The sequence below is a fragment of the Rhamphochromis sp. 'chilingali' genome (assembly GCF_963969265.1).
Source record: "Rhamphochromis sp. 'chilingali' genome assembly, chromosome: 21".
Lineage (NCBI taxonomy): Eukaryota > Metazoa > Chordata > Actinopteri > Cichliformes > Cichlidae > Rhamphochromis > Rhamphochromis sp. 'chilingali'.
In genome coordinates this window covers 10,905,150-10,930,935 of record NC_137949.1, presented here as the reverse complement: position 1 = coordinate 10,930,935, position 25,786 = coordinate 10,905,150, and the positions used below count along the sequence as shown (strand labels likewise).

General features: G+C 45.9%; 1 protein-coding gene across 8 annotated transcripts in view; it reads left to right on the top strand.

Annotated features, from left to right (window-relative positions):
- The window catches only part of LOC308389056 (AT-rich interactive domain-containing protein 1B-like), a 163,442-nt gene that overhangs the window by 12,285 nt on the left and 125,371 nt on the right, over positions 1–25,786 (top strand). For all 8 annotated transcript variants that reach the window (XM_080870186.1, XM_080870188.1, XM_080870190.1 and 5 more), the window contains exon 2: positions 11,544–11,747. In XM_080870186.1, coding sequence (XP_080726312.1) covers positions 11,544–11,747 — 204 coding nt within the window. The remainder of the gene's footprint in view (positions 1–11,543; positions 11,748–25,786) is intronic.

Genomic DNA, 25,786 nt, shown 5'->3' with positions numbered 1-25,786 from the left:
GCGAGCACACTGAAATTATCAGATTAAGTGTTGCAGTCAGTCAAGGAAAAACCGAGGAACCAGTCCAACCGCTCTGCAAACATGTTGGTCCTTGCTGCCGTTCACCCCGATGTGCACTTCAGGTTCAGCCGTATTTCTACCTGCATTAACAACACGTGTGTCAGAACTGAAACACAATGAAATTCTTTTGCTCTACATTCGAGAAATTGGCTGCGTGCGTGTGACAAATCAAACGCTCCTCGTGCTGTTTTCCAAATGTTTGAAACCCGTTCAACTCTTATTTGGCCCAGATCTGACAGCTCCAAACTTGGCTCAGAACATCCCATTTTCTCCTGGCTGACTGGGATGAATAACAGCAGAGAGGACAATATTGTGGTCTAGCTGAGCACGGCTGACTCTTCTGTCTCTGTGATCCCTCTATCAATAAGGAACACAGGCCTGTCAGAAGGCCTGCCAACTGTTTGGCTGTCCATGCAGGCTGCTCTCTACTCAACATCTGGACACAGATGGTACACACTGCTCGCACACATGCAAAATGCTTGCACACATTTTCTCGCTCATACTGGCAGACACTCGCCAGCATGCTGTGCACTTACAGTTATACTAATGTGTGTGTGAATTCCTGCCTTTCCACACACACTCAAACATGGTTAGCACACGGCCATTTTCAGAATCCTTTTAAGTTGCATCCACAGTGTGTAAAGTCATATATATGGCGTGCAGCTCAGTACAAAGAACAGACAAACGCACACTTTCTTTCACAGATTTGGTCACATGGTGGAGTCCGTGTGTCGCAGCCAAGGATCCGCAGCCTCTCTTGGGAAATATGTACGCGTTCCTTTAATATGTCTGGCTCTTAATAAAAACCTGAGAGTTAAAGGTCGGTCAGGGTTTGGTGTGTAAAACAAGTCGCAATTGGGGTAGTTATTCTGGCTCGATCTGCTGCGCTCTTACAAATGTCCAACTTGACACAACAAGTGCAATTCAGCGGCTTTTTCTCCGTTTTTCATTCCTCGTGCAGCAAAAACAAAATGAAAACTCATTCTGTGCACACTCAGGAGTGCTGGAGACTTCACGTTGAAATCTAATTAAGGTCATTTAACTGCAAATATCGCTCAGTTTTACCAGTCACATGGTATTCATATGGTGCAGCCAGGCCATCGTAAACACAACTGCCCTGGGGCTTAGCAATGATGGGAGTAAATAGTGGAGTTCAGCTGGAGTCAGAGGTGTGTGTGTGTGTGCAGTCGGGCCATGCATCAGGGCTCCCACAGGCCTGGAGCCTCTCATTGATCGATCCAGCTCCCCCGCCTCATGTTCCCAGCCAACTTCAGTGATTGATTCCCAGTCAGAGCCCCGGAGATGGGAGGCCTGGCCTGGACTGACAAAGCCTCGGCCTCCCAGAGGGTGACCCGGAGGGGCCACAGGGAGGGGAGCCTATTTCCAGACTCGAGGAGATGTTTGGGAGAAGTCTTCCCAGCGAGGAGGAAGCACAGAGACTCGCATTCATCACGGGAGAAAATGAAGGCCACATCTGCTGGTGCTGCCTTGACCGCCGTGTGGGGAGCGAGATGGGGTCGTGCTGGAGAGTAGACATGCTGTAGGTGAAGGGGTTAAGAGGTACTGGTGTGGGGGGGGGCTAGAACATTACCTTAGCACGCTAGTACACAATCTGTCATAGCTACACACACACACATTACCTCTGCAGGCATAAACACGTCATGTTCCCATCCACGCTGAATATCGCCGCAGCTCCATCAGCGCGTCTCTCTCCACGTCACTTCACGGCGTTTGAGCAGAGGGAAAAAAATGATATGAAAATAAATTTTTTTCTAATTAACTTTGCACATTTCCAGCTGAGCTATCAGACGTGGGGACCTTGTGCGTCGTGCAGAGTCCGATAATGAAATCAATTAGGTTCAAATGGTTTCAGGTGACTTTTAATGAGTATTTAATATCTGCCTGAGGAAGGAAGGTCAGGATATCTGTTTGTTGTTTGTATTTGTGTTTTCTTGGGGGGGGGGGGCTTAAGTGATGGATCACCCGCAGGAGAAATATGGATGCTTCCACCCTGGGAGGACTGGGCAGTCCTCCAAAACAAACTGGCTGAATGTAAATCCTTGTTTTTAGTTGGGCAGCTCTTTAACTGCACCACAGGGATGACCTAGTTTCTGTCAACTTCCTTTTTTAGACGCTGTCGAATTGTTATCGCTATTAATTCCTTCACGAAGACGTTTTTGAGGCGCTACACCTGTGTGTCAGAAATCGACGAGGAAGCATCAGACAAGAACTCAATAATGTGAAGGGGGGACTTATTGTGGCCTTGCTTCACATGCTTTCATATTCATAATTTACGCTGCTCCCTCTCCTTCAGTGGCCAGCTTCCCAGCCTGTAGGAGCTCGTTAAGCTTTGCCTTACAGGGAAGACTAATGGATGGCAAAGAAGGCCCCCTCAGGACCCTTTAGCATCATTTCTGTCGGTCCGCTCGCTTAGTATTCGCTTATGTAGTTTCACCCTACTCTGAGCACAATATCATGAATAACCATTGCTAATTCATAAACACACTTTGTGATACGGGGCCTCGTTCATAATTATCCGAGCTGCAGAAAAGCAGTTTCTCTCCAACAGCATTCCATTAAAAAGGTGGTGATTTCCTTGAATAAGGGGGATTCTGGCCTGCATATTTAATGCCAGCATTTCCTTTGGGCACCGGGAGACGTGGGAAGCAAAAGGGCAGCACATTTACTCTAATAGCCAGGTCCTTTTTGAGAGGGGGGCAGATAGAGTTATTGTTATTTTGCTCCCTCCTGCCCATTTTTCATCTCTTTCATTCGGTCGTGTCACAGCAGCTCTCCGTGGGGTTCTGCAGCCCGGCGAAGTTAGAGCAGCGCATTCCTCTCGTTCCACTGTGGCCCTGAGATGAAATGGGCTTTTTCAGCAGCCCTCCTCCTTCCCGGGGTCGCGCCAGGCCCGGCCAAAGACGTCAGTCCCGCCTGGCGATGAGAAAAGACTGGAAATATAGCAGACCTCCTAGTAATGCGAAAATAGGCAAGCAGCCCTGTTGGAGGTGCTCTTTCCTGAAAGCATTTGCATTGGGTCCAAAGCAGTAGCTGTACATGGTCTTACCTCGAGGCTTTTCAGTGCGCTCTGTGCCCGGTGAGAAGCTTTTTTTAAGGTGGTACGATGCTGATTTGTAGCATTTGAGCTTGCAAGCTGATAAAAACATGCTCAACACGTGAGGAGAAAAGGAATCTTGACCTTTGACTTGTGCTCTCAGCATAGTTGGTTATGGGCTGGCTCGTTTTTATGGGCCGATGGGTTTTTTCGTTTTTTTTCCGTAACGGTATAAACACTGAAAGGCGGTGGATTGGCCAGATGCTAGGAGATGTGTAAAAATAACTCAGTTGTTTGGTGCTGGCTATTGTGGAGCTTCCACAGATTCAGTAACATTAGCAAGTGGTGGAGGCCAGCAGATGCAACACGTTGGCGGGTGGATGACGGAAAGGCAGGAGGAGCAGAGACCCGAGGCGGTGAACTGAACTTCAGGTAAGAAGTTATGACCTGCAGTAGGCCTGCACAATAAATCGAAAATTTATTGTCATCGCGATATCAGCCTGCGCGATGGGCCCATCGCAAAAGACGACGTAAACTGCGGTAATTGGGTACCTTAAAATGTTTACACACGTGCTTTAAAGAATTTACAAATCAAAGAAACCCCTTTATACATTTGACCAGTCGAATAGAGCCCTTCACGGCATTAACCAATCAAATGGATTAGAGGCCCGCCTCCTACGCAGGCGGGGAGCGAACAACGCTGCAGCAACGAGTCAGAGTTGTAAAGGCTGAAAAATAGTACCTCGCTTATTTGGAGGTACTTTGGATTTGATAAAGACGACATTCTCCAAACACAGGTGCTCTGCAAAACTTGCCGAACACTCGTGGCAACCACCAGAGGAAACACGACTAATCTCCACCATCATCTTCAACACAACCACAGAGAGCTGTTTGAAGAGTTGAAATGTTTTTTTATGGGAGCAATGTTTCAATGTTAAAGTGCACTTTGTTCTTACACTGCTAATACAGCAGCTTTCATTAAATAAAACTGTTGCAGTAAAACGGAAATTATGTATTTGTTTGTTTGTTTTTTGCTATTTATTTTATTGCAAGTCATATCGTTATCGCAGTATTGATCACAGTTATCGCACATCGTAGGTTTTCCTAATATCGTGCAGCCCTACCCTGCAGTCTATCTGGGTCAGATATGAACCAAGTTTAGGTGGAGTTTATTTTCGTTATGCTGACTTTTTACAGTCAGTTACAATAACTCGTACTGCGTGCTAGCTAGCATGACGGAGTTTCTATACAGCTGGGCGGGTGCTATGATGTTACTGATGTTGAACTTGTTTTATCTTATTTTATTTATAAGGTTAGTTATTAGAGTTTCCAACCGTCCCGTCTCGTATTCAGAGAAAATATTACACGTTTCCTGTTGAGGTGAAAAGAAACACAGTTTGTCCCGGACTTCAGCTACAATGAAAAAGACAAAGCTGGAGTTATTCTGTCTTTATGCTGCACAGCTGCCTCTTCTCCTCTCATTCTCTCCCCCTCCCTCTCCTGTTGCTACTTCAATCATGAAACTGATCAATGATCAGCTGATCGGCTTTTCTCTCTCGTTTGTTTATCACTTTGCGCCAGAAAGAAGAAACCGGCAGATGTCGCATTAAACAACAGCAGCACGTTTGATCAGCTGTTGTTAGAATTTATTTAATATTAATTTCTAGTATCAGCTGATGTTTGCTGGAGCCACAGCTGTAAACCTGCTGGTCATGATGTCGGTTTGGATATGTGGTGAGAGGGAAACATGAAGATGAAACCAGGAGATGTCCTTACTGAATCATCAGAGCTGAGCAGGTGATGGAGAAACAGGTTTACCTTTTAGGTGACATGAATGAGTTGAAGTTATGAACTGTTTCTGAGAGATAAATAACACCAGGATCCTTTTCTTTGTAGCTGACAGCTGGTAACTGTGCAGGGGCGGGTCTAGCAAAGTGTTGCCAGGGGGCCAGGTAGGGCATTAACAGGGAAAGGGGGGCACAAAGAAATACTTTCTTATTCTCATTTCAAATGTCTCGCTTTTAATAAATAATTATCCGAGTCTTACAACAAACGATTGATGCATATATACCATCAGAACAGTGAGCATCACTGTCACATCAGCGTTTGTTTTCATTCAAAGGCTTTATGATTTTTCCTATAATGGCGGCCGGTCTCTAGTCAAAACGCCCGGGACTATTTTATGTCCCAGTCCGGCCCTGGCTCTCAGCAGAACCCGCCCGTGTTCGCGTCTTTTTTCTCCTCGTTATGCAGTGAAAACCTGAATGATTCAGTCTGGGAAAACTGCACGCTGGCAGCAGACGCGGCTGGCAAATTTGCAGCGTGTGTTCTTTCACACATGCTTCCTTGACTGTTTGCAGACGATGGCATTTTATTTGTTTTCCTTCTGTAATGGCGTGTCGCTGGCATGTCGGCCGCGTCTCGTTTTGTCTTCGAGGCTTTCTCTGTTTTCTTTCTCTCACCGCCGCTTCTTCAGCTCCCAGTCTCAGCAAAGGAAAAGGGCTCCGGCGACCCCGCGACCTCAATCTCACTTGAGACAGATGAAGCAGCCGCTCGCCTCCTCCTCCTCCTCCTCCTCCCTTTCCTCTCTTCTCTTCTCCTCCATTCCCCTCCTCCCCCTTCTGTTAATGACGTCTTTGTGCCGGCCGTGACAAACACAACACTCTGCAACTTTTCCCGAAGCACGCGGGAGGGGGTGGGTTTGTTTTGAGCGCTCTAACGCGTGCGTGCGAGCGCGTGCGTGTGCGTGGTGTAAATATTGGTGTCAATCGTGGAGGGCGCACCGATCGCTGGCTCCGAGGAGAGAGAGCTATCATGCGCGCTGCCCCAAACACAAAAGCCCGCCGGTCGGCCTCATAACAACAACCTCTTATCTGGCTTCTCTTTGTCTGCTTTTCTTCCTCGACTCACGGCACCATTGGGAAACATCCGCCGTGCGTGTATACGTTTCCCTCGCCTCCTCTACGGCTGTCGCGCCCTGCACCTCTCTCTCCTCAGACAATTTCATGCCTCTCATCGCTAGCCAGCCTTCACGCCTAGCTGCCTGTGCCGTACAGGCATATTGGGCTGAGGAAACGCAATTTGGCTCTACCTAGCTCCCCGCGGACCAGTACTGCTCTTCACACTGTCATTCGTTATGAGACTTTTTACTAACAAGGCGTGCGTGCTGAGATGCAGGATGAGATTGTGTTTCAGGACATAATTCAGTGAATTTCTAAGCGATGCTACACACACACGGGAATGCCAACGCGCACGCCGCTCAGCCGCAGTTCTGCTTTCAGGATGAGATGAATTGATAAGAAAGAAATGTCAGGGCTAAGTGTGGCGTTTTGCTGTCAGTGTTTCCTTCGATCTGGCATCGAAACGAGGCGATAAACTGATATTAAAGGCTGATGTGCTCCTCGTGGAGCCTGGGCAGGGAGGAGTTAACGGCGTGCTGCTCCTCTCCTCTCCGCTTGATGACATCAGTATTGTCTCTGCATCCATGAAATTAATTTTTCTAATCTTAGTCAGCAGGAGCGGGGGAATTTGCACACATTAATATGGAACTCGATCTGCACTCGCCCACTGCTGCAGTCTCTCTTCTTGTCTTTCCGCCTCCATCTTTTCTTTTTCCACCCTTTCCATTTTATTTTCTGTGTGCAGCAGTAGGCCCAAAGCGCGCTGGGTTTCAAGCCTGAAATGCGGAGCTTTGTTCTGGAGGCCTGGGCAACGCCGGGCCCCGCAGTGTAATAGGAGCTGGAGAGCGCTCTGCTGCACGGTGCAAATAAATAACATAAAAGACGAGGCTGATTGTCCCAGCAGACCAACCGGCTCTGGCTGCAGCGCGTTGATTCTCCGGAGGCCGGCGCGGCGCAGAGGATAAAGAGGATCCGTTGACAATAATTATCCTTATTTGTTTCTCCTCACAAATACACACAGGCTAAAACGCTTTCATTACGCAGGAATTAAAGCTGCTGCTCTGCACAAGTCCTCCCAACACAAACAGACGATAATCAATGATTTTCATACAGGTGCAATTTTTTTACAGTTTTCACATGGCACTGATTTTCCAGCCAAATAGGCCTTTACCCCGACAGCACACACTGCAGCCCCCAGTGCACTGGGCCTGAAATGAAACGCTCCCATCCAACCTGCAGGAATGTGTTGCTCGAGAAAACGTTAAACCGCCAGATGATACGAGGATCGTAATAGTTCAGCGAATTGCTCTTTGATGGTCAGATAATTTCACAAGTTGCTGTGTCTCAATAAAGCAGCTTGTAGACCATAAAGAACATCATACGAGGGAACACATTCTGCTCCACTGTTGCTTGGATGGAAACTGCCTTAGTGGAGATATTAGTGGAAACTCTGCAGCCCTGAAGGCGAGCGTCAGGAGCGTTCCTGCACCTGCTGAATAGGAAAGCGTATTTTTCCCTCTGTAGTTTGTTTTTCAGGTGAGGACGAGCCACGGCAGCGTGGACCTGTTCGGGCGTGCGTGCGCATTCCCTCACCGCGGCGGATAAATGGGCCAGTTTTCCCCAATAATTCCTCCATTTGAAATGGGACTGGAATAATAACCGTTTACTAATATTGTTTTATGTTCGTTTGATCCCAGTGTGTGTCTCATAATCCACATATCCGAGGCTTTTGTGTCGAGCGTTTTGTCTCTTTCTGATTAACAACTTAGCACATTAAAGCAAGAAGGAGTAAAATCATTTTCGCAACATAAAAATGTTGTCGATTGAGCTCAGAAAAGCAATTTAGCAGGTTTCACCCCACAGTAATTTCACCCATGTTCTGTTTTAATGGCTTTGTTTTGCAAAATAAAAAAAAATAAATAAAAAAAAACTAAAAAGCTCACGAGAGTCGCAGCGCTGGAGAGGAGTTCATAAATTGAATTTTAAATTTAGCAGTTGAATTACTATTGTCTCCCGTGCCGCCTCCCCCTCCTCCGTTGAATGGCATGCCCAGATGAACAAAGTGAAAAACACATTTGAAGAAAATAAAAAACAATTTCTGTGTATTCCCTCTAGTTTTTTATCTGCTGTCCCTCCTGGCACAAACAAGATTCACTTCGTGTCATTTTCATAATTTTTTTCCTAAGTACAGTCATTTCTCTCCGGGAAGGGAAAAAAATAACGTTTCAATTTGTCAGGAATGGTTGTCGTTTTTTGTGCCTGGTGGTGTGAGGGGAATCGTGGGCATATCTCTAGGAAAAGGCTGCAGTGGGCTGAAATCTCATTTAGTGGAACCTGTCATGAGAGCAGATTTGAGGCTCCGTTTGGGGAGGCGGAAAATACTCTTTCTTTTCTTTGCCCGTGGTAACGCCGTGCGTCGAAGGTGGACCGAGGTACCTGATATAATTTGATTGTGGCTGTTTTATTTAAGATCTCCCCCAAAGTGTGTGAGGAAGTTGGAGAGAGATGAGAGCGATGCAGCGAGAACACAAAGAGCCATCAGCAGAATCTGCCACTGTGTCTGTGTGTGTCTGTGTGTGTCTGTGTGTGTGTCTGTGTGAGTCTGTGTGTGTCTGTGTGTGTCTGTGTGAGTCTGTGCTCCCAGCCCTGCTCACAGGGAGGCCTAACTCTTACGGAGACGTGTCGTCCTTATAACGAGGTGAGGAGGGCTCAGTCAGTAATCAGATTTTAATTTCACGTCTGATTTTTGGCCTCATGGGAAACAAAAATCAGGTAAAAAAAGAATTTTTTACTTAATTCTGGCTATAAAATGCAGACTCACTCCCCTTTTGGTTCACAAGCCAAGATGGCAGAAAGTGAAAGAGTTTGCAAGATCCGGCGAGTGGAAGTGGGTCTCCTGAGTCCACTGTCGCCCTGGCCTCTCTTCAAGGACCTGCAGTGGGCTTGCGAGGCAGGAATTAGACCCTAATCAGGACTAACGTCTGCACCCGTCATCATCACCTCTTTTACTATTTAAAAAATACAAATAATTGTAAAAAGACACATTTTGAAGGTGCAGAGCTGCACAGTGTTTATGTCCACAGTTATGAGCAGATATGAAGGTGCAAACCAGCGCAGTGTCCTCTGAAGCCGTGGATTATGTGCACGTGTGTGTAAAATCGAGTGTCCACTTCTCCGCTTCCAAAAACTCTGAGGTTATTTTCCATCCTCAGTACCTTTGTAAGTGCAGCGTTTAATGTTTTTTGTACGCGTGCACACTTGGCAGCGGCGTGTGGGGGATTTATTTGTGTTGCGCTCAGCGTTTTTGGCAAACCGAGGACCTCTTGAGCTGGATTGGTGAACTGGATGGAGTTGGGGAGGGTGTGTGTGTGTGTGTGTCCCATATCACGGGTGGCACAGTGCCCTGGATTTTTCAGAAACTCGAGGACGTTTCATCGCTTAGTGCTGTCTGTGTGCTGTGGGTGTGCAAACATTCGAGCGGGTCATGCGCTGCCCTCCGCTCCATTATTTGAAACATATGACCGGCATCAGTTTGAGCATATCAACAAAATACTCGCAACAAATCTCCCCTTTGATGTTCAACTGGTTTAACTCTGTATATTACTGCGCTGATGCACTTAGAGCTAACTCTGCTTTAGCTGTATTGTAGTATTCTGAGCAGCTCACTCAGTCATGCTCTTTATTGTCTCTTTGAGCAATAAGAAGAAAAAGCATACAATACGATGAGTCAAACTTTTCTCTGAAAACGCTCCGTCTGTCAGTAAAAAAAAGATTTTTCTATCAGAAACATCTTAAAACTTGTTCTCCTCACAATGGTTCATAACTTTAATTCTTCCCTAATGTTCTTCAGTTTAATGCTGGCAATCATTTTGTCAGATTAGATGTCGCGTTTCCTCTTCTGCTTAAATGTTTCATTGTCGATCCTTTCTGCTGGTGCACTCGGTGACTTCCTCCTCCCTCACACGGGGGATGATTCACTTCGTTTTTTCATGCACGGAGGAAGAAAAGCAAAGGGCAGCGAGTGTCTGCAGTTCATTATTATACTGTTACAAATCCGGCGATGCAGACCTTTGCAGGAAAGCCCCCCCTCCTCACACACCTGCTGTGAAATAACTTTAAGAGCGCTAACTTTCTCGCTCCCTCTTTCCCCGCCCAAACACAGTTTTATCACCCTCTCTCTCTCCCCTCCAAACTATTCCACGTGCACGCCTCAGTAGGCGCGAACGCTTTAACGCTGGACCGCCATAACTGTCCACGTAACCTGCTGAATAAAGTGCTCCCATCCCCTGACATGTCTTCTTGATATTAGCCTGGCAATATGAGGCAGCGGCAATTTCTCCTCCGCTCTAGACGAGGTGATATTGAGTTGGGGAGAAGGGAGGGAACTGAGGAGGGAGTTGGTGGTGGAAGAGAAAGAAGAGGCGGTGCGGGGGGGTCGGTGGCGGTTAGTTGGAAATGAGAGAGGAGAAGTGAAAGTGTGTGTGTGTGTGTGTGTGTGTGTGAGAGAGAGAGAGACACAGTAGGAACAAAGTGTCATAAATCACTCATGATCCTACGCGGCACAGACAAAAGAGAAGAAGAGGGAAGATAGAAGAAGTCTGCATTATCTGCCCAGCAGACAGACAAACACGCCGCTGCGGGTGACGGATTAGCATTAGCCTGATGCACTGTACCGGAATTTTCCAATGGCTCACTGGGACCCCAAACAACCCGTAAAAGGGCTCTGAAGTACTTACAATGGAATAAATTACCCTTGACATATTCTCTGTCCTGGCTTTGGTTTTCCTCTGTGCTCGTACGGGAAGCGAGCTCTCCAGGTGTGGCTTTGGAGAGCAGGTCCCGACTGCTTTGCTGCTCTGAATTCCCTCTGGGATTCAAGCTCGCGAGTTTGAAATGACCCGTCACAAAAGCTTGGATCCACGCCCCTGCACCCACAACCTTTACTTAAACTCGGAAGTACATCAACTCGACTGCAGTAATAGAATAACTATCGCTTTATCTGCCAGTTTGCTGTAAGCAGCCGTATAGCACGAGTCGTACGGTGGTTATTGGCACCGCGGGGCTCTGGTTGCAGGAACGCGGCCATAGGTTTTTATTGCCGTTGCCTCCTGTTGCTTTAAACAACATTTACAACACTTGTAAAAGCCTCAGAGACATTAAAACAAAGATACGAGCTTTTAGGTTTTAATTAAATCATTTTATTTTGGCTCTTTTCCAGCAGAGTTTTGCTCCAAATAGCTACTCAATACACATCTTTGCTTATTTAATTCCATTTGTTGTTCATTTATGATCTGTTGACATTAATTTAAAGCTTTCACTTGTTGTGCAATTATGAAATAAATCAGCGATGGCTGTGGTTTGGAGTGGTGCACTAAGTGGACTTCAGTTAGGGATTCCAACTTGGCAGATAGCAGATGAATTAATTTGAACGCCTGTCGGGCAATTACAATGCACTGTCATGAATGAAGTATTAGCCAAAAACCAAATGCTGACTATGCATTAATAACCCCTCTTCTTCTCCCCTGCAGGTTTCCTCCATGGACTTCATGGCTATGAAGCGCTCGCAGCTGTACGGCATGGCCAACAATCCCTACTCCGCCCCGCAGCAGCCGGGGGCCGGACCCTATCCCCCCAGCCAGCCCTACGCATCGCCTCCCCCGCATCGATACCCGATGAGCCTACAGGGGAGGGGTCAAATGGGCATGGGTGGGATGCAGTATCCTCAGCAGCAGGTACGCAAACAAACCGGAGCACTGCATCTTTGCACCCGCGTTCGTCCTCCGGCGTGCATCGCGGATAGGTCGGCCCTCTCTGCAGTGCCGTTCCAGATATCACAGCTGCCTTTATAAGCGATATTGCAATGGGACATTTGCTTCTCGCACGAACATTATCCAACGATTTCCCCCTGAAGGCTTGGCATGTTCAATTTGAGACGCAGCCTAAAATACCAGGCAGCGCATCTCACACCCTGGCATGTGGTGGTGTCACTCCTGTTCATCACTCAGTTCCCGTTAGACTCCCACTGGAGCGAGATGGGTTTGATGCTGTGTGTGTGAGCGTGTGCGTGCAAGCCAGTTCTTTCTTAATGCTTGTTTGATGGTGCATTTGTGCACTTTGTTGTGCATCTCTATTTACTTTTGGAGGCATGTACGTGTGTGTGTGTGTGTGTGTGTGTGTGTGTGTGTGTGGAATGCTCTCTGTGTAGTAAACAGACGCAGCGCGGTCGGCCCACGTCACAGTCTCTGTGCAGCACAATAGGTCTGTGTTGGAGACAATAGTGCTTCTGTCTGCTTTATTGAGTCTTAAGTAAATCCCATTTGGACTGGTATGGTGTGTGTGTGTGTATTAATCTGCGTCCCTTTTATCTTTGCGTTTGTGTGAATGATACGTGTGTGCCACAGTTTTGGCAGAAAGTGAACTTCTTCGGTGCGTGTGTGTGCGTGCGTGCAGATAGCAGTTTAAATTCACCAGTGTAGTTTGCAGTGAAGCAGCAGTGCCGAGCACCACAGCGAGAGAGGGGGGAGCACAGTGTTCCCTGCTGTCACTGCCGGCTATATTTAGTCTGCCTGGTCTGTTGGTCTGGACTTGAACACCTCTCACTGGGCGAGCGAGCTTCCACACATAGCAAGAGAGTATAAAAAGAGAGAGAGAGAGAGAGAAGGGGAGAAACACATATTGACTAACAGGCAGACTTCCTGTATTGTCTAAAAATATTGTGCAATGTGCGTACAGGCAGCAGCAGAGGAGATGGTCCTGCACACACACGTTCACACACATTCTCCGACCGATCTTTCCTATTATGCAATGAAAATGTGTCATTTGAAAACATAAAAAATGTCTGTTTACTGTTGATCCACTCAGGTTGTGGGAGCTGCTCTCATTTGTCTAAATCCAGAGAAAGGCGGTCAGGGGTAATAAATTCTGATAAAACGATACATCGAGGCATCGATTTGTATCTTTTTTATTATGTTTTGGGAGCTCTCGCACTGAGGCGGTGCTGTCCTGGGAGGTTAGCGTCAGCACTGCGAGACTTGGTCTCATCAAGGCCCGGGAGGAGTTTTGTAGCATGAAATGCAAACAGCTATGAGGGAGCGGGGGTGTGATGCCAATGCGTAATAACATACAGCCAATGACACACAGAAAAATACATCCCCGGTTGTGTTTTGTGATGAAATCCTCTGCTGGATTACATATGGGAGGCTGTGGTTGGGGTAGCAATCACTGCCTAGCATTATGGAATGTAATTAGTTCAAATAGAATTAGTTGTTCGCTCTGGCTATAGCCATGGGAACTGTGCTTCTAAAGTTTCTAATTATCTGGCTCTGGCTTTAAAAGCAGCACCGCTGCATTGCCTATCTGCTGCTGGTGAAATCTAGCTCACAGTAATGAGTTTGGAGGAGGAGGTTTAATTCCACTCTCTCAGATGAGCGTAATGAGCCTTACCTACAGAAAGGCGGTCAGGGGTTTGATCAGGGAGGAGCAGGGAGGGGTAAAAAAAAATGTGTACTGGAACATATACAGTGAATCTGTTCCTGAAGCGACTGGTAATTAAAAATCAAAAGATGCGTGAATTGCACTGATGATGGACGTGATTGCATCTCTCAGCACGCCCTCTTTCCTAACCTCGGGATCAGCTGCGAACAGCAGTCCTGACTACAGCTGCGTCAGCGAGGGGGATTGTGGGCGATGTAAGACGTAGCGCACACAATCCCCCATAATGCATCGCACTTCGGGGCTGAGACCTCGGCTTGTCACAGCCAAGCATGCTGGGTTGTTGCCAGGCAACGTGACGTCAACAAAGATCTGCGTTGGTCTATCTCTGTGATTTCCCTGGGACTTGAGCGACTGTGTGTGTGTGTGTGTGTGTGTGTGTCTGTGTCGGGGGTTTTAACACCAGACTAAAAGGTCTTCTTTGACTTTCTTTCATTATTATGATTAAACTCTGCAAAAAAATTAAGCCCCATTCGTCTTAAATATGAACTCCACAGTAATATGTATATTTCATCCTGTGCAGTTATTGGATATGTGTAAGGGCTCACCTCTATCCTTTGCATAAGGCTCACGTAATTAACCATTTTGTCATAATTTGACACATAATGGTTTGATTACTGGTGATGTTACTGGAATCTAATCTGTGGTACTGGCAGCGTGAAAGCACAGGTCGCTCTTGGACAGTTCAAGTCCCCCCATCTTCCCCCAAATTCATTAATTCACATGTCAATGAGTGAAAACAGTGTCCTCCTGTGCACGGTTAGATTTCCACTAATTACGGCGATAATTTTGTTTCATCATAGTTTTCTTTTTCTGACAAAAACAATCAATGCTTGAATAAAAACTAAGGCACGAGGACAAAAACCGTAATGAAATTTATTGACGCTGAATAAAAACGAGATGAAAACGTTTTACAGAGACGAGCTCCAATCACATCTAATGAAGCTGTGCAGAGGGCGGGGTGAATTTGGAAGTGATCCAATCAGAAGTAAGCTCCTGGTGTAGGAAGGTCGATGAGCACATTTGATGTTCCCCAGGAAACGCTTCCTGTTTCTCATGAAAACGCGTGTTGAGAAGAGAGGAGTTGATATGTTTGTAAACAAACTTTAGAATTTATTTTTTAGCTACTGAATCAACTTTAGTCTGCGATAATCTAATTATTATAAATCTAATAAATGTGAAAGAATTTAGAAGCCGAAATTATGACAAAAATGAAAAATTTGCTGTTAAAATTAAAGCTGATTAATAAGTCGGTGTTATTATTTCTGTTACTAGTAGTAATTTTGATAGAAATGTAACTATGTTTATGTGTGTTTGCATTTGCTATACAGATGCAATTAAAAAGGTGTCATATTTGCACAGCGACATTTAAACACACTTACACCTACACGCTGCACACACACACACACATTAAAAGCTTATGTGGAGACAGAGGTGAGAAGCTAAAAGCATATACAAACCCTTCTCTGAACATTCATGTAAACATCTCGACTCATCTTTAATCTGTTTTTTCACTGATGGAAGGTTATCAGTGCAAACCCACTCGGTGCAATTTGAGACGAGTCGGTGTTTCCGTGTGACCTCGATTACCTGTTCAGGCCACGAAGCCTGATGTCAGGAGTTACCTCCGGCTCGGATATGTGCAGGCATGCCGATGCAATTGTGCGTGCACGTACACACACCAACACGTTGTTAACAATGCATTTCACCAAATTAAATTCTCCTCTCGTGGCTTCCTTCCTTAATCCAGCCACGGGAGGCGCGCACAGACGCCAGTCTCGATGTTGATGTCTCAGAGAGAAGGAAAAAACATCCTCTCCACCCCGACGAGCCTCCAGCAAATAAGCCTAGAACTTGCATTAGGTGTAGTTAGTGTCATGCTGTGTCTGCATGCGTGTGAGACAGTTTGAGTGTGTTAGAGAGGCCGAGAGACGGAGCGCGCATGTAAAGCAGCGAAGGACGTTTGCGTGGAGTGATGGGAGCCAGGACAAATATATCAGCAGAAGAAGGAGGGGAGGAAGGAGGAAGTAGAAGAAGGGGGCGGGTGTCTCGGGGATGACAGGAAAAAAATACGTCCGCTTGGTGGAAGTGGAATGAAGTCGAAACGAGGAAAGGAACGGAAAAAGAAAACTGTGCCGCCAATTCTAAGCGTAATTTCCTGTGATGTCAAAGTTGGCAGATGGAGAGGAAAAGGAATTTGAAGGAAACATTAGTGTTTGATGTGAAAAGAGGGGAGGAGTGATGTGGTGGGAGAACGAGCAGGAGAAAAAAATATCCTGGGAAATGAAAGAGAGTGAAAGAGAAGAAGGCAGGAGCGCGTGCGGGGGGTGAAAGTGTCAGCAGGTCAGGCAGAAACCATTACCAGTGCTGGCTGTTTGTTCCTTACACACTGGGCCAACTTAATAGAAGCCAAGCATTTAAAGTCAAGTGGAAATGTGGCTGACCCGCCACCTGTTCAGCACGCACACACCACAGCAGCTCCACACAAACAGTCTGTCTTTCAGGGCTTTTTATAGCTTTTATCACCACGCTCACTTTGCAGAGATTATTTTTTGGGCCTCGTCTTTGCATAGTAATCATCAGAGGGAAGAAGGAGAACAATAATGCATCAGTGTTCTTTAAAAAGCTTGGCTGCATTTCTTTCATCTGGGCAACAGCTGTGCACATTCCTAAATATTAAGCAACATCCAGAGACGGCGCGTCTCCGCTTTAGTTCGCTTCATTTGTCACGTTTATACAGCAGTGTGTCCTACAGCGCTTCTAAAAACAGCTGAAACCACAAAGCTAATGTGAAGCAACTGCATTTAATTTCATTTTATAAATACTTGTAGACATTCGAGCATTTATTGGAATTAAATCGCTGCACTGTAAACCCATAAAATAAAAAAAAGCCTTCCTGCAGTATGAAGTCAACTCAGATATTTTCATTTAATACGACATATTTCTTCATTTGCATCCTCCATTTGATTAAGTTAATGTAAATGAGAAATAATTAAAACGCACACTGTTTTATGTTAAAGAAAGGCAGCATTTATTACTCTCTTTTTAAATTAAAAAATAAGAACTCCCACACTCTGCCAGCATGACTTTTATAAAAGTTCACATGGCTCTCTGTGCTCTCCTGTGTGTGCTACGATGACGGTCGTCAAATCTCATTTCACATACAGTTGAAATACAGCCTGATGAGTTTAACAGAACAAACACACATCGAGCTAATATGACACAATGTGTTATAATAATGACAACACACCCCAACAAGTGTTGGATGCAGCTCTTTACAAAGGTGCCTGCACACTCGTGCTGCAGGCCTGACTTCAGTTCACGTGCACGAAGGAGGAAAACGGCTGAAGAGTTTGCAGAGGATGTGAAGACTGTTTTTAATTTTACTGCTTAAAAGAGCCAACTGAGCACGGGCCAGAGGCGATTATCCACTGCTGCTAACGCATCAGGTCTTTGCAAGCGTCTGCAAACACAGCATGCTAAGACAAAGCTTTGTGTTCATACTGGATCGATCACGTGGCGTTCGAGTCCTCGTTAGGACGAGGGGTCCTGCGTGGGGCCCTCAGTTGTGGTACTGCAGCTTACTCCCACTGTCCGAGGACGCGCTCGTGGAGAGTGAGTGGTTGCTCGCCTCTCGGTGCCCCCCACCTCAGACCTGGATGGGCTCCAGCCCCCTGCGAGCCTGATGCATCCATTATAATTAATGAGAAAATATTTATTTTCTATGTTTTGTCCTCAACGCTCACTCAAGCTTATGCTCATTTGTCTTCTATATACATTAATGTAACACAGAAGAGCAAACACTGTAATCATCTGTGAAAAGTGAAACCAACAGTAATAACTGCACGTTTACAGAATTACACTGCTGAACGGCATGCTGGGTAATGGCAGCTAGTCAAGTAGCTAGCCAGGTAGCATCCTCCATCGCTCAGCAGTGATGAAGAACAAAATAATAATCTGTGAGCTGCAGATTTGGAGGTTTTATGGCTTTAAATGATTCGTATGTTTTGTGATAACGTTGCCTCGCACAGATGACGCTGAAACATGTAAACAGAGACGAAGACGTCTGAGCTGCAGACTTTGGAAGAATAGGCCCGAGAAGACTTTAATTCAACGCAGGAAAAAGTGTCAGCATGAAGGCCGACTCTGATTTTATTTCAAGGCCTCAGAGTCGATTATTTATCGTTTGTTTCATGTTTTTTGGTTTAAACTACTCAATTTACTGAACTTATTCAGGTTTTCCTGCTTAATGTGAGGCGAGATGCTGGACTTGTCTGAGAAGTCAGAAATTCATTTCAACAACGAAACAATTTTTTTTCTGTTCAGGAAGCAAATAACTGTAATTTGTTATCTTAATCAAAAAATAATAAAGTGTTTTACTGTTTATTTGTGCTTTTTTAAAATACTCTATTATCATAATTCACAGACAACAACAATAATTATGTTTTAACATTAGAAATATCATTTAGATTAAAGAGCTTGGACATGCTGGGGATGAAACATTAGCAGAAACGTGCTAAATATTTGTGGAATTTCCTGAACTGTTCATTTCAAGTGAAATCAGTTGAAGTTTCCGCAGCTTAGTTTATTTCTTTACTGTGAGTTTATTGACGTTCTTCACGTATCAAACTCACCTGTGTGTAATTAATCAAAGAAACGTCGGCAGCTTCTGTTTCAGGGTGGCTTTGTGCTCGCTTTCCAACTGCTGGAAACGGGAGGAAAATCCAGGATTGTCATTAATAACGCCTGTCCTCGTATGACAAGTCAGAAAGTCTGCTGTGAAAACGACCTAACACAGATAATACTTTAAGCGATCCATTAGTGCCAGGGTGAAAAATGATTTTTTTGGCTAATACATTCATACTTACACCCCCCGCTGCTTTAGTATTTTTGACTGAAAACATCTCAAACTGATGAAAGAGCTGAAGAACTGCAAGTTCTCACGTCGTGACGGGAATCTCAACTAGCAATTTATTAAGCGCGGACGTGCTCAGAGGTCAGTCAGTTAAAGTGACGTGCACGTGGACAACACAGGCGGTAACTGTGAGCCAAATACTCCACAGGTGTCGCATCAGAGTTAGCCAGTCTGAACTGAAGGCAGAACTATCGTTGTAAGGACTCCATCCAGTCACTGTTTCCTTCTGTCTCCATGTAGAGGCACAGACAGAGGGGGAAGGAGTGAGTTCATCGGTTACCCTCAGCCCTCCGTATGTCTTTTGCTTTCCCTCACCATGTTGCCGTCAAGTTCCACACAGACGCACTTTCTTTAACCAAAAGCTGCCGATGTCATTGACCGTTCACGTCCTGATGTGGAGAAGTCATCTGTCCGTGGCCTCACCGACGTCGAGAGAGAGGGCCACTCGGAAGCACTTAGGGGCCCCGGGTGTCTCTGGGGTTAATGCAGCCTGTGGTGCCGGCTCTGACGGATGGCTGGGAAGCCCCACTAAATCAGCCCCTCTGCCAGGAAAGATGGAGCGAGAGGAGGGGTGGGGTGCAAAGGGGACCACTCCAGCTTCATCACAGCCCTCCCTCTTTTGAAAAGCTCTTGAAACGTCGCAGGCTCCCCGCTAATGTCATCCACACCGGTGCACATGACGCGCACTGTCTTTGTTCCAGCTCCTCCACCTTCAGACCAGCTCTCCACACCAACCCACAGGACCCCGAGCATTCTCACCTCACAATTAAAACAGGCATTAGGAGAGAGGGAACGAGGAGGAAGGGGCGTAAAGAACAGTGAGCCGGATTGAAAGAACAGGAAGACAACGATATGGAAAGGCTGATTAATTAAGGGTTCCTCTCTGGCTACAGAACAGATGAAGTTTCAGGATCAATTAATTAGCAAGCTAGCCTACGCACGTCAATGGCTCTAATAGCCTGCTCTCATTTGTAACTTTTATTACCCTGCTGCTGTGGAGTGGCTCTCAGCCAATCAAATGCCGCGTGGAGCCCATGCTACATGGTCATTAACTGGAAGGGGGTGGGGGAAAACCCCTCCCATCCAGAGTGGTTTAAGTGATGTTATCAGTTATGTCACTGTAAAGCTTCTATATGCTCTGTAGCACAAGAAAGATGGACTTGTGTCTACGCTCAAACACATAGCAACATGTTTTATCCACAGTTATTAGTGTATTTATATTTGAGCCTGTGGATTATACTTTTTCACAAACGCAGCTGTCAGTTATTTCTCGCTGTTGCATTAGTCCTCCATCGCTCTTGCTCAGAGAGGTGAAGCAATGTTGGGATTTGCTCGGCGCTCTGAGTCTGCGGCGCTCTATACGTGCCTGCTGATAAGATAAAAGAACCGGGAGATGAAAGCAGAGCGAAACGGAGGGAGCGCGAAAGAGAGGGAAAAGAAAGGGGATGCTTTACGTCTTTGCCGAGTTACAGAGGGATTAGTGGCTGCTCTAATTGGCTCACGGAGAATTCATCTCAGTTTCCATCCAGATTAGATGCATTCTTACGCAGGTCAAGTCTGGCATCTCACTTTCTGGGCTTCATTTGTACTGCGGAGTGCGGAAGTGCTGAGATGTGACACGCCGTCAACATCTGAGACAGCACAGCATAATAACGCTGTTACCTGGATTCGGCTGCTGCTTTGTAACAGGAGCAGCCGAAGATGGGGCCTGTTTGTACAGCCTGGATGTTAAACAAGCGAATAAACGTCCATCTAAGTTTGAATGTTTTCAAGAGAGCAGCTTTTAAAAATATATTTACTTATGTAAACGGTCAGTTTACCTCCAAACAAACTCAAACTCTCAGCCTGCTCATCCATCTCATGCTTTTGCTGCCTTCACTTAAATAGGATGTAACCAGAGGGCACAAATTAGCAGCAGCATTTCCAGGAATCATAACCTGGTTAGCCCCAAATAAGGAAGAGCTACAAAACTGGGATGGAGGAACTATTTTCTGTCTACATCCACCAAACAGAAATTACAGCTCAGCTCAGGGCCCCCACCAACACACGCACAGACACACACCATCAAAAGAGGTCAGCATCATGGAAACAGCTAACCCAGCGGCCCCCAACCCCTGGGCCACAGAGTGGTTTGGTCCCGGGCCGCGAGAGTTGAGGCTCAGGCGTGAAATGTATGGTTTTCAGGGTTTTTATCGGTTTTATCGTTAACTCGGTTTCCCTGGTGTGTTATGGATAAATCTTCTTTTTTTTGGTACCATTACCGGTTTTATTTTGTTGTATTTATCCGCGACACCTTAAAGGCCGGTCCGTGAAAATATTGTCGGACACAAACCGGTCCGTCTCACAAAAAAGGTTGGGGACCGCTGACTTAACTCATATATAACTTGGCCAGCATTTCACTTGATCCCTGGATGAGGCTGCTCGAAACGTTTGGTCTCTGAACATTTTTTCTGCTCTTGGATCTCTATGATGTCATAGAGAGGGGATATCCCTAATATGGTAGTTGTAGGCACACAACTATGAAAGCCCGCAGAGTCCAAGAACAGCAGAGCAGGTGTCCTGTATTTGTAGTCTTTACACATTTTAAATAACAAATCACGCACCGTGAACTATGGCAGCAGGGAGACGGCGGCGTGCCTACGAGTGCGTTAGCGTGGATCGACTTCAGCGACATAAGTTATTAAAGGCACTGCGTGCTCGTCCTCTGAAGAGCCAATCCTTCCAAAAATGTCTACCTGCCCTTAACCCTTTAACCCCATCATCATCACGCCGCCAGTTCCTGATTGATCTGCGGCGCACAGAAGCGGCTCAGCCATCCATTGTGTCGCTGTCATTTAACAAGGCGGCGCCTCGTCGTGTCAGCATCCCGGAAAGACAGCCTCGCAGCAGGGGATGTAAAATACGAGTATTATCTCCTGAGCTCACGGTGACCGCTAATGGCGAAAAAGCGTTTTTTTCCCCCCCAACTCAAAGCAACCCCTCCCCTTCCCCTCCACCTTCTCCTCGTTCAGATGTAATTGACATGACTCCTACACAAGTTCAAGCCTGTCATCACAGCAAGCGGTGAAAAATGAGCCGAGCCGGCGTTCGTCGGAATGATTGATCTGAAAGACGTTTCGGGGCTATTTTGCGCTCAGTTGTGATGTTTACATGTGTCGTGAGCCTTCTTTTCTTGGTAATTTCATGATGATTATTTTCTATCTGTCAGGACGGAGTCGAGTTTGAGTCTGAGCTGGTGTTATTTGGCGTTCCTTCTGAATTTCCAGTATAATCATTGAGAAATTCTGTGTCAAGACATCGCACCGATCTGCTTTTTATTTTGGGATAACTGGCTGCACCTCCCTCATTATCAGCACTTGAATCCTTTTCACTTCACCCGCTCTTCGCCCTCCTCCTCCTCCTCCTCCTCCCTCGCTTATTTAGGTCCATGTTTGACCCTCGCTGAATCACATTTGCTTTTTTCTCACTGCCTCTTTCTCAATTTCCCCTCGCGTTTCTGTCTGTCTTGGCGTCAGATTGGGGTCAGGAGTTTAGTAGGTGAAAAACATTTGGAGCCGGTGGCGCAGGGCCCAGAGCCTCTCGCAAAAAAAAGAAAAAATGAAATAAATAAACGGCTGTTCACACACACATTACGGAGAGCATTAACCTCACCTGCTCTGCCTCTCCAAATGTCTCCATTACCACTCTGTCTAGAACAACAGAGCCACTGCTAGTCAGCCAGCAATAAAACGCCAGCGACGAGCGCTCCCTTTGTGCATGTTTTTTTTCCCCCATCAATTGATGCGAGCAGAAACTGAGAATTAGAGAGAGGGAAAAATAAAGAGGGGCAGAGAGCAGCCTTCAGAAAAGGATCCAAGATGGAAATATAAAAAAGCTCGCCGTGCGTCTATCAGTTGATGGCTACACTGTCTGCTCGCGTTCTCTCGCCCGTCAGAGCGATTTGATGCTATCAGCGGGTCAAGAAGTCACACTCCTTCAAAAGACGGGCTTATGTTTTCATTTGGGAAGAGAAAAATCTTGCACTATATGAAGTGCACTGTGCAGAAAAATGCCGGCGAATTCACGTGCCTTTTTTAAAATGAATTTATTTTTTCTCCCCCGGCACCCGAGGAATGAGCTTAGGTGTCAAGGGCCTCCCAGTGTTTGAGGAGGGGGAGGAGCCAAAGACAGAGATCAAAGAGAAGTATGGAGAGAGAGAGATGGAGAGCGGCGTCACCTTGGGGGGAGAGAGATAGGAGAGCGATGACGAGAGCCGTGATGCGTCCCCTCTTCTTCTCCCTTATGTTTAATCATGAGCCCGTTGGTGCTGATCCTCGCCTCCGACACTTTGCATTTCATTAAGGGACTCACCTTCGTTTGCAATTCACCGCTGGATGTGGTATTGACTCCGAGTGGCTGATCTTATCACCACACAAAGCTGGAGACACCGGTTGATTTGTTTTGGTCCGGAGTGGAATAATAAGCTCCTGACGGCTGCAGCCCGGTGCTGTTCTTTGCACGTCAGCCTTTTGCATTGCAGAGATGGCAGGAGGCGATATTCACGTCCTTGTGCCGCAGCAGAACGTGTGCACGGTTACGGCGCTTTAGACGTCGGCGCATCTTGAAAATGAGAGAAAAAGTCAAATTCCCGCAAAAGATCAGAGCCGAGTTTGAGTCGAAAGCATCAGCTGCACAACATGAAACAAAAGCATCTTTAGCTCGAGCCACAGGCGGCAACGAGCCGAGCGTTTCCAAAAATGACGAGATAGAGTCAAACAATTAGGAAATGGTGATTTTTCCTAAAAGTGTAGCATTTTCTGGAGGATTTCAACAACAAATAACGGCCTCTGAATTCTAATTTGGCTTTGTGATTCTGTGTGAGCATTTAAATGATGTTGAAATGTTTTTATTTCCACGTTAGAGAAAGCAGTCCTGAGAGTTATCCTGATACCGCTGCACGTTTTCATTGTTTTGACTGACAAGATCTGTCAGCACTGCCATTTCTCTCGTACCTTTTCCCCGCTGTGCTCCCTCGCTGAAATTTCCTTTGATTATCTGCCATTAAGTTCGCTTTAAGACCTGCCGACCTGCTGGAGAATGTAAATATGGAAAAGGAAATATCCAATGTTTCATTTTGCGCTGTGTTTACAAATGTCATTATTGTAATGCAGCCAGCTTTTGCATAGTCACATTCAGTCTTTGAATGATGCTATGATTAACCAGCGTGACTGTAATTCAGCTGTGAAAAGGCCGTCGATCGTTAGAAGGTGCCAAGCATGCAGATACACTGTAGCGACTCGGAGGTGTTACAGAAGGGATTTGGAGCTCCGTGGAGTCGTTAAAGAAGACTTTTGTCATTTAAAAAAGGAAAAACGATGACCGCTGGAAACGCAGTTACTGCAGTTTTCATGCGTTTTCGTAGCCGGTCAGCCAGCTCAGAGTTGCAGGGCGTCTGGAGTCGATCCCAGTCACTCACAGACACAGACCATCACTCACTGTCACACCTGTGGTCAGTTTAGAATCACCAGTCAAACGTACAGGCCTGTCTCTGGACTGTTGTATGCTCACTTCAACACCGTGCTGACCTAAAGTGTCTAAAGTAATTTAGTTTATATTTGTATTTCAGACCAAACTGGGAACATTTCCTCCATATTTTACTTTCATTTTCATTCATTTTATAACTTTGAATTTTTGTTCTTTTATTTCAGTTACCAAACAGTTTTTTTATTATTATTATAACACCTAGTTTTAGTTTATTTAGGTTAATATTATTAACTCTGTCTGGGACCAACCTTGATCAGCAGCTTTCATTATAGGATTAGGTTATGGTCAAATCAGTTTTATTGATAAATGATGTCCTGATTGGATGATGTGAGGCTGGTGCTGTGATGCATGTATAGATCGGAGGCCTCAGAGGGACAGCAGCCTGTTTGGTGACTATTCAGAATATTTATGCTGAATCCACTTGATTTTTTAGTTGGTGGACACAATGCGTCATGCAGAGGAAATTAAGGAGTTTTTCATCCCAGAATGAAAAAATTAAAATTGGAGGCTGATGATGAAACGGCGCCAAAAACAACATTAAATATTTGGAAAACTGTTTTTTTTTTGTGGTATTTTTTATAGTTAAACTAATGTGATAAAGCATTTTCATACACTGATAGCATACTGGTGATACTTCACGTTTGCTCTTTGGTCACTTTATGATGATAGCAGCGCCTCGTTGAGCTGCCGCCCTGTCCAGCCTGTTGACTTCTTGCTGCTGTGCATCACATCCATCCTTAAAGCGTGCGCAGGCCTCGTATCCAGAGCTGTTCTTGTATCTGCCGTCTTGCTGCCCTTCCTCTCTCATACGGTTTTATCTTTATTGCTATTTTGCATTATCCCTATCCCTGCTCTCAGGCTCATCTTCCTTCCTGTGCTTTACTTTTTCTCTCCACATATCTGTGCGTCTGCATCGCTTTCTCTATCTGTCCCTCTCCGTCTTTATCACGTGAACCATCGCTTTATCTGTGGCTTTAAGTATGGCAGAGTGTAACACCCGTCCTCTATCTCCCCTCCGACTATCTATCCATCTCTGTCTCTAAACATCTTCCTTTGCCACTTTGTATCTGCTTTTTTTTCTTGCCGTTTCAGCCTCTGGTTCAGTCTTTTGTCAGCTCATCGAACTTCCCGCTTCTTGCAACACTTTTTAACTTTTCCATTTTAAGCAGCAGCTTCTTGGCCGACGAGCACAATGGCACGTGAATGTTAATGGCGAGCCTGTGATGTGCGGGCCTGTCAGGCCTGTCAGTGCGTGCGTATGAGTGCGTTTAGGGGTTGGGGTGGTGGCACCGCTTAGCGCTCTGGTTGGCTGAGTCCATCTGTCACTCAAAAATGGGCAACCTGTGGTCCCGGCCAGCAGCCACCCGTAGCGGCGCTTTGACAGTGTTATGAAAATTCCTGTCTATTGCTCATTGGCCCAATTGAATTACAAGCAGCGCCTTGTTCCGTGCAAGGTTTTTAAACGGCTGATTTAAGGCACATGCACATGTGCACGTACACACACACACACAGCCGCCTTGAATGAGGGTTAGCGCAGCTATTTATTCCCACCATTTGCAGAGCAGGAAGATATTGTCTGCCTTTTCATACGAGTCTTGTTTTGATAGATTTTTGATTGAGTTATTCTCAGTGTTTGCGCTCGTGTTTGTGTCTTTGTATCTTAATATGCCGCCAAGGCTTTTGTTTTCATCACACTGTTTCTGCAGTTTATGGTGAATTATTTGCTTCACAGGACGTCTATTCTGCGTCATTTCTCCCTACAGCACTTCACATCTGTTGTCATTTCATTACAGACATTTATTTGACACTGTGTGCCTGCCAAGACTCTGGATAAAGCACACT